Source organism: Melospiza georgiana, chromosome 5, assembly GCF_028018845.1.
Source record: "Melospiza georgiana isolate bMelGeo1 chromosome 5, bMelGeo1.pri, whole genome shotgun sequence".
NCBI lineage: Eukaryota > Metazoa > Chordata > Aves > Passeriformes > Passerellidae > Melospiza > Melospiza georgiana.
Genome location: NC_080434.1, coordinates 28,138,275 through 28,154,816, shown reverse-complemented (window position 1 = coordinate 28,154,816; position 16,542 = coordinate 28,138,275). Strand labels below are relative to the sequence as shown.

General features: G+C 41.2%; 1 protein-coding gene across 3 annotated transcripts in view; it reads right to left on the bottom strand.

Moving 5' to 3' along the window:
- PTPN13 (protein tyrosine phosphatase non-receptor type 13) overlaps positions 1 to 16,542 on the bottom strand; it is an 86,494-nt gene that overhangs the window by 2,221 nt on the left and 67,731 nt on the right. For all 3 annotated transcript variants that reach the window (XM_058024539.1, XM_058024540.1, XM_058024541.1), the window contains 18 exons: positions 15,417 to 15,631; positions 15,237 to 15,335; positions 13,601 to 13,962; positions 13,226 to 13,400; positions 11,789 to 11,947; positions 11,368 to 11,539; positions 11,054 to 11,264; positions 9,935 to 10,005; positions 9,226 to 9,287; positions 8,392 to 8,548; positions 7,893 to 8,069; positions 6,520 to 6,602; positions 5,256 to 5,311; positions 4,038 to 4,141; positions 2,782 to 2,930; positions 2,108 to 2,198; positions 1,109 to 1,446; positions 374 to 589 (listed from right to left, as the gene is read on the bottom strand). In XM_058024539.1, coding sequence (XP_057880522.1) covers positions 374 to 589; positions 1,109 to 1,446; positions 2,108 to 2,198; positions 2,782 to 2,930; positions 4,038 to 4,141; positions 5,256 to 5,311; positions 6,520 to 6,602; positions 7,893 to 8,069; positions 8,392 to 8,548; positions 9,226 to 9,287; positions 9,935 to 10,005; positions 11,054 to 11,264; positions 11,368 to 11,539; positions 11,789 to 11,947; positions 13,226 to 13,400; positions 13,601 to 13,962; positions 15,237 to 15,335; positions 15,417 to 15,631 — 2,897 coding nt within the window. The remainder of the gene's footprint in view (positions 1 to 373; positions 590 to 1,108; positions 1,447 to 2,107; positions 2,199 to 2,781; positions 2,931 to 4,037; positions 4,142 to 5,255; positions 5,312 to 6,519; positions 6,603 to 7,892; positions 8,070 to 8,391; positions 8,549 to 9,225; positions 9,288 to 9,934; positions 10,006 to 11,053; positions 11,265 to 11,367; positions 11,540 to 11,788; positions 11,948 to 13,225; positions 13,401 to 13,600; positions 13,963 to 15,236; positions 15,336 to 15,416; positions 15,632 to 16,542) is intronic.

The window sequence follows — 16,542 nt, the reverse complement described above, 5'->3', positions numbered from 1 at the left end:
AAGGGACACAAACATAAGGAAGCTAGCACCCTCCTGTGGATCACCCTAGAAAGCAATCCCTGGTTGTGCTGGAAAACTCAACTCCTTCCACCAATTGCCCAAGTCATCATGGCAATACCATTTTTCCCATGCCATGTGCCAGAAGTCCACTATGGTAGCAGATGACCTTGCAACATACTTCAAGTGGCACCTGGCTGCTGAGGTTCCCTGAGCTAACCCACTGGATATCAGAGCTCTCCCCATCTGGGATCACCAGCAAAGAAACACAGCACTGCCAACAGCACAGCACACTCTTAAAGAGATTGCATGGATTCAGTGGCACACACTTCCTGCAGGTCAGGAGCACCCCATGGCCATCCCCTGGGATACTCACATCGAGGTCTCTGCTGATGAGACCCAGGACCACGTCTATGCAGATGAGGGTGCCCGACCTGCCGATGCCTGCGCTGCAGTGGGTGATGATGGGTCCTGCCTTGTGCACGTGCCTCATGTACGAGATGAAGGTGAGCAGATCGTCCGGCTGCGAGGGCGTGTCGTGGTCAGGCCAGGCCACGAAGTTCAGGTGGGAAATGTGCCGCACTTCACCTGTCTGAGGGCCAAAAACAACACCACCGTTTGGCACGTGGCAAGAATGAAAAGAAAGAAATGGAGTTCCCAAAGAAAAGTCTCAGAACAGAGGGATTTGCCCAGTGAAGGTGCTTTGTAATTCAATACAGCAAGAGCTAAACTGGAAATAACCAGTAAGTAATTTAAAAGTGTAAGGTTCACTGTGCAGACTGAGCTGATCACACAGAGGAGTCAACCAGCCAGGCTGAATTATTAGTGAATTAATATCCCTCCATATGTTTCTGTGGCCAATGGGGACCAAAATTTAGAGTCTTATTAGTATAATTAAATCATAGCTTGGCCCAAATGCCTTCTCCTGTAAAGGTCACAAAGCAGCACAAGCTGCCACGAGGAACAGCTGCCTAGTAATGATCATTGGGCAAAGAGGAGAAGCCCTGGGTTGCCTCTTGATGTAGACAATGCAAGTGAAAGCAGGAAAAGCAGAAGTATAAGGATAATATGGCAACACTCAGAAAAAACTCTAAGCATTAGATTCACTCACCTGAATCTCTTCGAGCTCCAGCACCCTGATGATGAAGCCCTTCAGCTGCTGCAGTCTCACAAGAGCGAGGCGCAGTCTGTCATTGATCATGGTGGTTTTATTGAGCACATCTGGCCAGTAACGCTGACACTTTATCTTTTCTCCCTCGACCTCCTGAGTCATCATGGCAATCACAGTACAGTTTTGCTCCCAAACCATTTGCCAGAAATCTGCCACGGTAGTAGGAAGAGGTCCTTGGCAGGCAATGTAAACGAACTCCTCGCTCCCCACGGGCATGCGGATGAAGCTGGCATTGATGTATCCACCTTCCACCCCGAGAGGGACTCTGGTGGTGTCATCTGAACCCCCACAAACAGAGAGACCTCATGTTAGCTGTGCACATCATCTCACCCTCACACAGTACAGGCTGAGCCTTACACACTCACACAGCACTTATCTCCACTGATGCTTCCACAGCTTGCTTTAGCATAAATAAATCACTTAAATACTTAATTTAGGACACTAATCAGTGCTTTTAATAAAGAAAAAGATGTCTGCAGGAGAAATATAAATCAGCAGACAGGTGGGATAAGCAATTTGAACTGCAGCAACTCTGAAAAACAGAGGTTGAGTTTTTCCTCACATAGAACTAACCTCTGTAAGTTCTTACTTCTCAACACCTAACAAGCAGAATTTTATGGCAGGAAATTTACTGACAATAGCACACATGTCAGTTTTTCCAATTCTGCATGGGTAAAACTGAAAAAACCTTGTCTGGTTCTACATGTATACATCATTTAAGACATGGGATCTGCTAAAACAACTGAAAAATCTGTGAACATCCATCCCCACCTACCGCAGCATAGTAGTATATTGTTCACTGATCTTAAGCTTCATAAATGCTTGCTATAATCCTTACTAAGATTAGGAATCAAACCATGCCACCTCTGATCCAATCCATCTGACCATACAGGTGGTGACAGAATGTCAACTGTGAATTTCAAATGAGTTAGGACTTACAAGGAAGTATGTTTTTATATCTGTTCTTTCTCCTGTTCTCCTTTGCTTGTCCAATCAAGCACTGATCCAGAGGTTTTAACTCCTGGAGGTTCTGAAAAGAAGCAATTATGTGCATTTGCATTAGGAAACACTGGTTGGTAATAATAGCAAGAGTGGTTATGTTATGAAGTCATTAACAAACAGAATAATTTAAAATCAAATCCTAACATGGACATGCAAAATAATGCAGTCACAGGAAGGAATCTTTTACACAGCCAAGAAAATGAAATTAACAAAAAAAAAATCAAATCCTGTAACTATCAATAAATATTTAATCTCATTCTCTCAAAAAAGAAAAAAATCATGTAACATGGCTGACTTAAGACTTTGAAAAAACTGATTTCACATTCAGTAACTGGACTTTACAGTCCTTGTCTATGCCTGTTTACATTATATTCACTTGGTAATTTACCAGAAACAAGAATGATGCAAAAAGCACTTATGAACTGAATTCAAACTAATCTCATCTCTCAGCAGCTTGTAGGAGAAGGGAGAGAAGTCTTTGGTGTCAAGTCTTTTCATCTCTTTTGAGCTTCCAATTAAAGAGCTATGGAATTCAAGGCTGTGATGATCCAGCCATTCTATTTTTGTTTCATACTGGGTAAAAGGACTTTGGAGGACAAATAGTTACTCACTTCAATCTCTTTAGAAGGGACTCCCTGTTCCAGCAATCCACGCAACATCCTGATCACTGACTTCAATTTGGCTCCTGAATATTTGCCTCCAGGGAGCACATTCACAGTAGGGAGTGCAGAGATCTCTTCATTTGTCACTAGGGGGAAATCTAGCAGAAGATATAAAATATAAATAAACAGCTAAAAGCAGGGAAACATAAACTGAAGCTCACAGCTGGATTTGCATGTTGCTGTTTTCTCCTGAATGCCCCCATACACAGAGAGAACACTGCTCTCCTCTTAGTTTGGCAGGCAAAACAAATTAACTACCAAAACCAGTAAGACACAAAATCAGCTCTGATAAATCCAGTAACTAAAGGGAGTATTTTCCTGAACTTCCAATAAGTACATTGAAACAAACTTCAAGTGCATTTTAAACGTAAGTTCTTCACACAATAACCTACAAAAATGGATGGACATGCACAGGGATAATTCAGAACTCTCCACATTACAGGCTGTGACTTGTTTTTAGCACTAATTCTCAACACGTATACAGCACATCTTACAATTGTCTCTTGGAAGGACATTTTTTTTTCCAATACAGTTTGCCTCCCATCAGGCCTTCAGTGCTTCTCTGAAGCACAACAAAATTCATAAACCAAGAATCTCTCTGGTACTGCAATTAGAAGCATCCTAAACATACTGACTTAGTCTGAAGTATCACATGGATTATCCTTTCTTCTTCAAATGAATGCAAAGGACTGCTGTATATGAACTTCAGGAACTAACATTTCTAATGCTAGCTGCCAAACACATCAAACTGTACAGATGCCACTCTGCCACACTAAGCAGCACTGGAAGAATGACAGGCGAGATAAAAAAGTAGTGCCTGATCTGAGCATGGGGTAGCTGGTACGTGAAACACATGATGTATCAATCTAATCACAGTCAAACATATATTTATTGTTACAGCTGAGTGAGCTGATACTGAGTGAGCTGATACTGATAGTGAGACAGATACTGAGGAAGGAAGTATTGCAGCTAGTCCTAGCTTTCTACAACTACAGACACAACATTGCCAATACTTGTTCCTATTAACTCCCACACACTTACTACATAAAAATGTAGAGATCCTTCCCAGTGCATTGCTGAGCTGTTTGAATCCCTCTTATACCCACACTGACACCCTCAAAACATACCCAGGACATCTCAAAATTCACTTCTGTTTACATAAAGTGACCCTGAAGTTTCCCAGTGATAATGTAAAATGTCCTTGCCTTTATTCACACGCTCCTGGCTGACTGATTCGATCGGCAGCTCGTCGCTTCCCCACGTGATCTCCTCCTCATCTGCCTGGCTCAGGGAAGGCTGTGGAGGGGATCTATGAGAGGACAAGGTAAGGAAGTAAGAAATAACACCTAGAACTAACACATTTGCCACCTAGTTAAAAAAAAAACAACAAACAAGCCCCACCAGAAAGTAATTTATAGCTACAATTATTTCTGGACTGGACCCCTACACCAGTGATCTCAAAAACCTTTTTTCCCCCCTGGTTTTCTTTTTTGCATCCCCAAAGGGGATCTTAAAAATATAACAGTGGAAAAAGAGCCAGGAATAGACAAATCTAGTAATAACTACCACTGCAATTATTTTTCAAAGGCTAAGCAATTAAATAGCATCCAATAGCAGATTTGTACCACTCACACAATTCACTACACTTGAGTATCTATTTTCAGTTGCAATTTTTCTAGCTTTGTTGAAGATATTGATGAATGGATTAAGTATTTTAGGTCATAACGCCGCCAAGTCTCAATCCCAAACTTCTCATAAGCTTAACAACATAAAACCATATACATTTTCATTGAAATTTCACTTGGACTAAAATTATTTCAACAAGAAAAACAACCTTGGGAATATATAAAGTTCAAAGTGGCTCAAAGGGACAACTAGCTGGTAACTTGGTCAGTCATATGCTTCATGCTCCACGGAAAAAACAGTAAGCCCCAGGCACCCAAATGGGAGCTGATGGAGCAGAGGAACTCTACACTTGAGTTGCAGTAGTCTAAAACCAGAATATGTAACACTAATAAAGGTTGTATAGATTTAAACTGAAGACAGCATTGATTGAGTGTTTTCTTCACATCCAAATACCCAGTTGTTAGCACAATGTAAATTATGTTATTTGGAGACATCTGAACACAGTCCAGCTACTTGCTACAACAACATATGAAAGGAACAGACAAAAGTAGGGTGTAGTAAACCACATAAAGCTGACTAAGTAGTACTAAAGTATTCAGGAAAATTACAACTTTTAAAGTAAGGAACAGACCAAGAGAACAATTCAACAAGCCGTTGCACAGATATTTTATTAGGTTTGTTTTGGAGGTGGCTTCTTGGTTTTTTTGTTGTTGTTTTTTCTCATTCCAACATATTACACTTCAGACTTCCAGACTTCATGGGTTTGCTTTCAATCAACACTAGAAAAGAAATTTTACCTTTCTGGCACAGCTTTTACTTCACAATAGTCTTCACAGCCATTTACATGTGTTGCCTAGAAGAAGATGCATTTCAAAACACATTAAAAGACATAGTTACAACATTCACATGCTGCAAGTTTTAAACAATTAACAATTACTGAGAATATTTCTGAAGGGTACTAAGTTCAAAGCAGCACATAATGGAAGACTTTCCTCTTTTAGACATCTCATTAACCCAAAATAACAGAGGACGAGAACACTGAGCACTTGGAAAGATACTCTACTGTAACAAGGCCAAAAAGCTATATTAACATCACTCCTGACTCTCAGCAGCAGCAGAGTCACCTAAGTTTTCCCCAGCTGGCTTTTTTTGTTTCTAATACTTAGAAACCCTTTATGAGCTAAGCTAGATAGTGAAAACTTCTGCCTCAGAGCTGTCAAGCCACAGTTCCTATAGTGTGGATATGGAACACACCTCTAAATGACACAAACTCCTATTCACACCTTCCTCAGCAGACAATGAAGACTCTGCAGTGCAAAGGAAGGCATTTCCATCCTTCTTTCAAGAACAACTCTACAAAATAATTTCTACTTTTTAGGCCAACTTGCTTTTCCACTGCCATACTGGGACAATTTTACTCATGGCTCTCCCTAGAGCACATTGACACAGAGCCAGATTCCTAATCTGATTTTCAGCTCTACTAACTGGACAGAAAGCTGCAAGAGGCAGGATGTGCTGGAGAGACAGAGTCCTGCTGATTTGAAACAAGAGACAAAACCCAGGCTTCCAGTGACTGATGTAAACCAGGACACACAATAACATAGAGTAAACCACATAGAGAAGTTATTCAAGCTAATGAACTTATCCTAGCAAAAAGAAGCAGGAGAAGAAATTTTAAATCCATATTTTCACATTTTGGACAGTAAGGTCTACACGGCATTAATTTTCACTGTGACCACTTCCCTTCTTTGAGCAGGAGTCACTGAAATCTTTTAGATTAAAAAGCTGAAGTAGCATTAATAAAGTAGTTTTATTACCACTCTTTTTGAAAAAAAAAAGCTGATGGACTTCATATGATAGTGTAAAATAACTTTAAGCTTTGTTCTCTTACATAGGTAATTTATAATTATACGCTATTTAAAAATAAATGTTTACACATCATTTAAAGCTACTACCTACAGTGATGCTATCATTTAAAGGACATATCATGTTATTACCACCAATTCTATGCCAATAAGGAAAAAAACTGAAAGAGCACTTGCCAGCTTCTTGCCATCCTACCTCTGAAAAATCTTCAGGTAAAGATGACCCATCACAGTCTGTGTCCTCAGACTTATCTTCTGTCACCCTTCCATTCATCTCTGCTGAAAAGGAAAACCGGGGGTACACCATAAACACACCAGAAAATGCCCAGGAGCCACCCTCTCACAGATGTGAATCCTGTTCCACCTGTCTGGCACCAGACAGGGAATACAGGTGCCAGAATAATCAAGAAACACATTTCGAGGCTCTTTGCTACCAGTGTTGAAAAGAGTTCTTACTGTATAGGATAAACAGACTTTAGGTTTCTTTATTTGACAACTGGCACAGCTGCCATGTTATGTGAGGTTGTTTGCACAGAATATCTGTGTCACAGCATAACTGATGGACAGGCTGCAGCTACTGAGTTACCACATTATCCCTGCCAGTAGTTTTTCTGCAATTCAGTTGGATTTAGACCAGCAGTAGGTCCAAACCAGGATTCTACTCACTCTTTGCATTAACAAAATGTAATTAGGACATGCCAGATAAAATCTGACTTGTATCTCTCTGCTGTGAAAGCACCCTGCTGCCATACCCTATGAATTCAATTCATCTTCAGTCACAAAGGACAGCCTACAGGAAATTTGGAGCACTGGAGCTCCAATGATATTCCTCAGCTGAGATCCTGGCACAGCCAGAACCTCCGTGATCCCTGACTTCAATGACCAATGACAATAACCCTTGTAGTCATGACCTGAAATAATTACAATTTTGAAAGGTGTATATTGAGTTATAGAAGGAATCTCTACAGAAGCAGCAAGCATCTTGCTTGAAGTTTTGGAGCATGCATACAGAGTGTGACCCCACAAAGGAACTACAAGCCCTACTCCTCACTACATTTGAGTTAATAACAAGTAAAAGTGAGGAGATGGAATGAAGCAAGAAAAATGTGTACAGTCAGAATGAGGTACTGAAAAAGAGCCAATCTTTCTAAAATAGACAAAAGTTGGTGAATTGTTTGGTTTTGAGAGATCTCAACACATTTCCAAGTTGTGCAATCTGAAGTCGATGAAATGCTGAAATGCTTCAGCACACCAACATGACTGCATCTGCAGGACCAGGTATCCAAACAATAGTAATTTCACTCGAGAGACAACTCTAGAATAGGAATAATTTCCCCAAATTACTTAAAGCAAAATTCAGATTTTTTCAAACCAGAACCTCACTTATTACATTGCATCTTGAATTCACGGTAATCAGCAACTATTTGTCTGTGTTCAACTTGGGAAACTTCCAGTTCAGATATCAAATCAAAGTCAATCAACTTCCCCTGTCAACAAATCAGCTGCTTACTTGGCACCTTGTTTCAGTGTTTTGCTGTCTGTGATGTTTTTTTTAATGGCTCACATTACCTAGCAGGTGATTTTCTGATGCAGCCTTCTTGAGATGTAGAAGACTCTGAGCCTCTGAAGTAGCATTATTCTGATTTAAGAGATTCTGGGCTTCCTCATCTACAACATCCAACAGATACTGGACAACTTCATTGTGGTCATCTTCATCATAATACTCATCATCTGGAACCTCTGCTCCTGAAGGCAAACAGTGCAAAATGACAAGTTTTCCCAGTACAGAATGGTTTGCAAAAACTAATGTAAAGGGTCAGACACAAGGCATTATTTCTAGCTGTTACCATGGCCTTCCTTTATTTCTAACACAAAATCCAATTTCTATAAATCCACTTTCAACATCAACTAACTCCCATAAGGCAATGCACAAGACTTGGAAATGATCTTCTAAAAGAGACTGCCAGCCTAACATTTGCTTATTTCAGCATATTCAACCATGCCATGATTCTCTTGCACTGGTACAATAAAGACAGAATGACACAGTGCCCATCTCACCCCCTCTTACCTGATTTGTCAATGTGTTTAGGAAAATCTGACATCTGGTTGGTAAATCCAAGGGAAGGTGCATCTTCTGCCCCTGAGAAGTTCATTAGTGCTTTTGTGTGATGGATATTGTTTTCTGTATTTCCCTGAGAAGGTCCCAGGATGCCATTGCCATTGACCTGAGGAAGCAAAGAACAATCAACAAATTGTTACAAATTAACTCTTAAAGAGCCTGGCAGTTTGTTGAAGCAGCAAACAACCACTAAAAAGTTCTCACCTCTCCTCAGCAACAAATAAAAACCTCTATTCATATCATCTGAGATATTTGGGTGATGGGTGGGAAGTTTCACATGACGAGCAAATAAAACAAAATCAAGGAAATAAGAAAAAAACCCACATGCTGATGAAGCAGCAGCATTTACAATAGAACATGTGGTAGTACTTAACATTACTTTAATCCCTATAAAATGTATGCAAGATTCAGTATTTTTGGTCCCATTACAACAGCATTTCTATGGAAAAACTAAGGGGGGAAAAAGAAAGAAAACCACCTAGCAAATATAATATGAAAGCATCTGCAGAAACTGTGGGCTGAATGGAGTATTCTGGATGATAGCCTTACATCCTTTTCATAAGACAATTTCCTTTTCAACAAAGCAGTGCCAAAAGAAAGAGCAGATAAATTTAAAAAACTTGCATTTTTATTATGATCACTGCTTATTCATGTCAATTGATAATAGTGGGTTTGTATACTTTGATCACTAGATTGTTTCATTCATTTATTTAGTTTTAGAAGTGTTTGAAGCAGATCCTTTTCTCTGATTAATGGTAACAGGCACAAGAGAGGAGCATTTACCTTGGGCCCATAAGCATCAGTTGACTTCTCTGTTTTGTCACAGGGATCACCACAGGAACAACCTAAAAAATGTGGGAAAAACAACAACTTTTTCTCTGAAATTAAATTAGCTCACAGTGATTATTTTTATAAAAGAAGCAAGTATTATTTAATGCTACATTACAACATGAGTAGCATTGCTGCCTGGTTTCTGTGCATTGCCAAACTTCTGTCTGAATGACTACACTTCATATAATGGCTTTTTGAATGTTCTGTTTAATGTGATCAGAAAGCATGAATGCTAATACAAGTAACCAACTCAAAGCAAAGAGAAACATTGATAAAAAGTTTAACAACTTACAGTGGAAACATGCACCTTTGAGACAATGTTGATTCCCTTTTCCTCAAAAAGTATGAGATACAGCCCTACAAACATCTGTCATTGACTACCTTTTTTTTTTTAAATATTATCTGACACTTGGGTCCTTCTTCAAAGGAACCCTTCTGCTCTATATTAGAGAGAATTACTAAACTACACAAGAGATGATATCATAAAAACACTATTGGTGAATCTCTTTTCATGGAGCTTTTAGAGGAAAGATCAAGCAAACTCCTGTTGGAGCTGATCACAAAAAGTTGGACTAGGATAGTCTCTTCTGGTCCATATCAGTTCCTCTATTTTTATAAACAGGTGAATTTCACTTGCTATGAGTAAGCACAGAAATCTTACCATTAGCTTTCATTGGCCATGGACTTGAGTTCTCCGGGCTTTTGGATTTTGGGAACACTGCATTACCATCTCTGTGGAAAGAAATATTTACAGGAATATTTATTAAAAAATAAGTAAATCACAGTAAGCAACAGATATTGAAGTAAGCAGCACTACTGGTAAAACTGCTAATCATTCCCAACCAGCTTGGTGTCACTTGCAAACTGAGTGAGGACGCGTCCAATCCCCTCTTCCAAATCATCAATAAAGAAATGGAACTGGACTGGCCCCAACACTGAGCTCTGGGGAAACCCCACTAGCACCATTCACCATCACTGTCTCACTCCAGCCAGGTTTTAACCCAGTGAGGAGCATCTCCCCAAGGCATGGGCTGCCAGCTTCTCCAGGAGTGCTGTGGGAGACAGCATCAGAGACTTCACTCAATCCAGCAGACACATCCACAGCCTTTCCCTTATCCACCAGATGGGGAGCCCATCATGAAAGTAGATCAGGTGGGCCAGGCTGGACCTGGCTTTCCTGAATCCCTGCTGGCTGGGCCTGATCCCTTTGTTCTATACATGCTGTGTGGTCACTCAAGGTGATCTGTTCTATAACCTCCCCCAGCACTGAGGTCAGGCCTATAGGCCTGTAGCTCCCTGCATCCTGCAGATGGGTGTCACACTGGTCACACTGCAGTCACCTGGGACCTCCCTGGTGAGCCAGGACTGATGACAAACGATGGAGAGTGGCTTGGTGAGCTCTCCTGCCAGCTCCTTGCATATCCTTGGATGAATCCCATCCATCCTCACTGACCTGTGAGTGTCTAAGTGCCACAGCAGGTCTCTGACTAATTCCTCCTGGATTGCAAGGGGCCTATTTGAACACTTGTAGCTCATAGCTGGACACAGCCTTGTGCACCCAAGAAGCACAAAGCACAGCAAGTACCACATACCCTCGTGCTCCACTGCAGCACAAAAGCTGTGAATTTACAGACCCTTTCCATAGAGTCAGTCCTCAGTAACACGTGGTGAATTTCCTGACACACCAGGAACAGGTTTTACTCATACACTCTCAGATACACTCATACAATCATGCAAGAAAAACAAAAAGTACAGGGAAGCATCTGCTTCCAGAACACACCTGGTTGCTTTGAGCACCACTGTTGGGAGGCATGTTTCCAGCATTCTTTTGGCTTCTTTCAGAGTCATTCCTTGTGTGCTTACTCCATTAATGTAATGGATAATATCTAGTACATGGAGACTCTCCTCTCTGGCAGCAACTGATTTGGGGAGAATGTCACTAATATACACAGCTTGATAAAGGCTGTCATGGCCTCCTGATAAGGACAAACCTTTGCAGGGAAAGAAGGGGAAAACAATTAAAAATCAAGGTTTCTTTGTAACTGAAGGGGAAGGTTTTTCTTTAGGGCAAAAAGCAGATTAATTCCATGTTACCTAGCTCCTCCTTATGGCACATCAGTGTAATGTCAGGCAGCAAATGAGGCAACACTGGCATCTTTGGTAACTCCAGAACACGCCCCAGCACTAATCTGACAGTCCTGGGGGCAGCTCGCAGGAAGTTGACAGCATCAGTATGGCTCATGTTGGTGACATCAATGTCATTCACCTGCAAGGAACAAAGCAACACAGGTGTCCGTGTTAGGCCACAAGTAAGACAGCATTACTGAGGAAGAAGGAAGGAACATTGCTGTTCTCAAGTGCCATTGAATCATGTCTCTCAGAAGGTGCTATCTTAGTCCTTTAACCACATTTGACTTGGCCTACACAACACAGTTCCTTTTTTTTTTATTATTTTTTTGACTCAAAGTTGTCCATTTTGTGCAATCCTTGTACATGAAAAGGTGAATTCTCTCACTTTTATGAGTCGGTCCCCAGGCCGCAGTCTCCCGTCGCTTTTGGCAGGATCCTGAACAATGTCATGCACGTAGCAGCCAACACTGTCGTTACCTTTGGTCACTGTGAAACCCAGGCTGCCCTTGTCTGACTTGGTCAGAGTCACTCTGAGCTCCACTTCCTAGGGGGACAAAACAGCACCTTACTAACAGGCAATCAGAAGAAATAAGAACATTTTACTGAATTTAAGACAATGCATTTACCTACTGATTTAAGTGTGACATAAGCCTGGAACAACATTTCTTGTCAGGCTCAGCTTAAATGCTTCAAATAAGCATCTCTAATGAGTTCAAGACAGAACCAAATAATGTTTTACATGGAAATAACATGGGGCCAAAAGTCTGTGAATTAAACAAAATTTTGAAGGCACACATCAAAATTCATACCTTATTTTACCTTAATCTAGGTGCCATATATAAGAAAGGCTCTGTATTTTTAAACATCTCAACACATCCGTAATTATTCAGAACAAAATAAACGAGCATATTTTGCTACAGCGAGACACGATACCATAGAGCTTATCTGGAAACTGAACACATGCACATGTTTTGCCCACTTTAATTTGCATGAATTTTGATTTGAAAGATATGAATCTGTCTGATTTGCACAAAAAAAATCACAGGGCACCAGGAAGGATGAAGAAAAACTTCTGAAGAAGGGACTAAGAAAAATACAGTTTCTTGTCAAAATGGAGTATTGGCTACCTATAACATGGAAGACCCTCACAACTGGGATGTATCAAGACTCAATTTAAATTTTTTTCAATATTTGAACAGATTACGTGATGATATGGAAGTCCCTTAGATACACAAGACATTTCTGCGGTATCAAAAGCTTTCTCAGAAGAGCCTCAAAAATAGGCTCCATCCTGCAGCACAGCAGAAAGTCTTTGGGATTCATATTTATAAATGCAGCAAAGAATAGGGTCTCCTGATGCCCTTGATGCCTCAATTTATTCTCTGACCTCTGAACAACCACCTAAAACTAAAAGACCAGAAGCAAGATGTCTGCCATTTAAGCTTCCTTTGGGTACACAGTTGAGAGGTAGGTAAATATTTAATGCCAAGGTTTCCAGGATGAAATGACCCATGAAATGGACATACACACATTCACCTATGTACACATGGATGCCTCCACATCCACAGGGGAACATGTATCAACTCTTCAAGAGCCCACACTGCAGAAAATGCCTGCAGACACTGGTATGAGCAGCTGCCACCGATTACAAATGGCAATGTATGTGTCATTTATTAGGCACACACCCAGAGTAGTGCAAGTATAACCTGCAGCTATCCCACTTGTAAATTAATGTGCCTAATTTCTATCCACTCTCAAAATCACAACTAAAACAACCACAGCAGGACATTTAGGCTCCTGAAAGACAGAAACAGTGTATTACTGGCTCATATTCTTCAGCATTTTTTTCCAGCTGGGTGAGTAATGAATCTATTTCTCCCAGGTGTGAAGTCAACTCAGAGACAGGAGTTGCATAACAGTCATTTATTAACATGGATGTGGTAACATCAGGCACAGTTCTACAGGTTGGGATCACTGGCAAATCCAAAGGCAGATCACTACAGATAAAGCAGAAAAAAAAAAGGAAAAACAGCAGTAAGTACGATGTGGCTGTCATTCATAAATTAATATATGAACCAATGCTGACTTTTTGCAGATGTAAAAAGCAAACCAAGAGAAGCATTTCTATGAATAGGTCCAATTAACTACATTTATAAACATTTCTGCAGGATGATGAGGATCATTATCAGCAGCATACCTGTCCTCCAGCTCTGCCTTGCCGGGAGCCTCCTGATCAGGGTACAGGATGGTGCGGACAGCGTCCCTCTGGGCAGGGTGTGCCTCATACTGAGCCTGTGCCCGTGCCTCAGCTTCCCCTGAGCCCTGGTACAGCGCTGAACTCCAGCCCAGGCCCACCTGGGCCACTGACTCCATCACCTCCTCATCACCACTTCTGCTGCTGTCGCTGTAGCTGTCTCTTCTGGAGGGAGATTTTAGCCTTTTCTTGCTCAGATCAGTAGTTTCATTTTCATCTGAGCTGTCGCCTTGTTCTCTATTTGATGGACCAGAAACTTCTCTGCTGACCTCAGGAAAAACTTGTTGGGGCGAATGGATGGGGGTCTACAAGAGCAAAAGCATTTAATTCATAATTATCCAGTTCTGATGACAAAAGAAAGTTTCAAAGACTGCATAAAATTACCAAAAAACAAGGACTCAGTGGCTATTGACTAAACTGTTGAAACACATCATAGCAGAGTTCCAAAAAGTTCAATGCAACTTGGCCAAGACAAAGCGCACAAAATTCTGAAACTTACGCTGCTAAAAACATTTAAATTCATTTAAGGAAAACAAAAAACAAAAGTACTTTAGCTTCAGAAAGCCTACTGACAGATACTTTTAAACTATGCCCAGCAGTGTTCTATGCAAGTACTATGAAATCCCTTCCAACCAGAAGCTGAAGCTCACAGAGCTACTGAAGTCAAACCAGCCTCACAGAGGAGGGAAACAGAGAAGCGGTCAACCAAAGAGCAACAGTAACAGACAAAAACTAAGCTAATTTATGCCAAATGGTGACTGTTAACCAAGTTATTAACCACTACTAGAATGAATATCAATTTGCCAATTGTCACATATTCCCAAGAATATTCCTGAGATGGAAGAAACCCACAAGGATCATCCAAGCCTAATTCCTGGCCCTGCACAGGACAGCCTCAGGAATCACACCCTGTGCCATAGAGCAATGTCCAAACACTTCTGGAACTCTGGCAGGCTTAGTGCTGTGATGAATTCCCTGGGGAAATTAAATTGAAGACCTGTCTCCATTAGTTTTACACTTTCCTATTATGGAAATCCTAATTTTCAGGCAATTTGTCCTGTACACTCTCTTTTGTTGAAACACATTTCATTTCCACTTCTTCAAGTATCCTAAAGTGGCCTTCTGGTCTTTCAATTTATTTACTGGGCCATTTTGAAAATATTCTTTGGGACACCTCTAATTTCCATAAGGTAAATATGACAACATTTTCCCTGTTTTTACATACATCAACACCAAATTGGTGTTTTGCAGAATATCCTTCACAGAAATATCCAATTTTTATCTGATACTGACTTCAAAACATTAGGCAAAGAAATCTCTGCTCCAGAAACACTGTGTTAAACCAATTTCTCATGCCTTAGGTTGCAAAATGGAGGAAAAAAGCTTTTGAAGCCATACATTCCTTTAACAGTGCACTCCTAAGGGATTCATTCCTTCTGTGAGCACTCTCCCCATTATTCCATTTGCATCTTGCAGATGGATTAATGCAGATGGAACTAACCCACCCACCCACCAGATCGAATAAATGAACCTTAAATAGCAAATAATGTTTAAAAAAATCCCATTCCAGACACCTTACCAGCAACGAAGGGTCAATGTCTGGTAGTATTCCAGATGGTGGCCGGCAAAGGAGAAGAGAGACCTCTGGAGATGTTCCCCTCAGAGCAGAGATGACTTCCTGTGGCCACAGAGGGATTCACTGTCAGATGCAGACTAGCAGGGCTACCACAGTATCAGTTTCACTACTATGGGTACAAACCTGCTGGGACAAGCCCTTCAGGGACGCCCCGTTCACCTTCAGGATGACGTCCCCGATCTCAATCTGCCCGCTCTCTGCGGCTGGCTGCCCAGGGAAGAGCTTCTTCACCCGCACAATCGTCGAGCCCAGCTGCTCCGGGGTCAGGCTGTCCTCACGGCAGAAACTGAACCCGAGGCCTGAGCTGTTCTTCAGGAGTTTCACCTCAAATGTGTTCTCTGTAAAAGAAACATGAACTGTGGTGTAGCAGCTGTGGGTTCCTCTGGGTCTGGGTTGAAGACACTTGAGACGGCAGTTCATGTTTGGACTCAAGTGTTTATTATTTCTTATCAGTAAAACAGTCTCACTACTGTGAGTTCAGCAGCTTTTCTTTGGAAGGCACAAAATGGCTAACAGTCTCTTGTTACAAGGTCTTTTAAGACTAAACTATCCAATTAAGAGCTGACACCTAGATTATTTTCCCTTTTAACCCAATAACTGATCCCCAAAAGCCTGCAATGTGGACTTTTCTGCCCAATTACAAAATGCCACTCAAATCCATGAAGAAGGAGGAAGAAGAAACATGAAGAAGAAACCCAGGATGACACCCTGTGCCCTCCATCTTGCTTCTATACTAAATTTCTCACCAAGTGATACACCTACACTACACTCTATAATCTATTTCGCACTTTTGTGGATTCTAGTCTATCTTGAAGTCTAGGAAACTTTCTCCATGAATGAGGGCCAAAGTCAGTGTTCCCCTGGGGGTGAGGACACCCCAGAACAGACAGAAAAATATTCTGGTGCCCTGGGTTTCCACAATTAACTTATTATTTCCTATTGCACATGGCCATGGAAAGAGCATCTAGTGCTCATATTCCAGACATGACAACGTGCAATCTCTCCCTCACATGGTTCTTTTACTGGGTTGAACACAAGTGTTACCCAAAAAAACCCTCCAGGTTAAAGACGACAAAAAGCTGATCACAACTTCTCAGTTGGCTTGCTTGGCCTGACAACATCAAAGTGCAGGAAGGCAGAGTGTCTCCAAAGGACTGTTCCCTAGGAAGTCCATTAAGGAACCTTTTAAAGCACAGAGTGACACAACCTTTCCAGCCACTGATTAGTGAGCTGGAGCTCCTGGCAGACA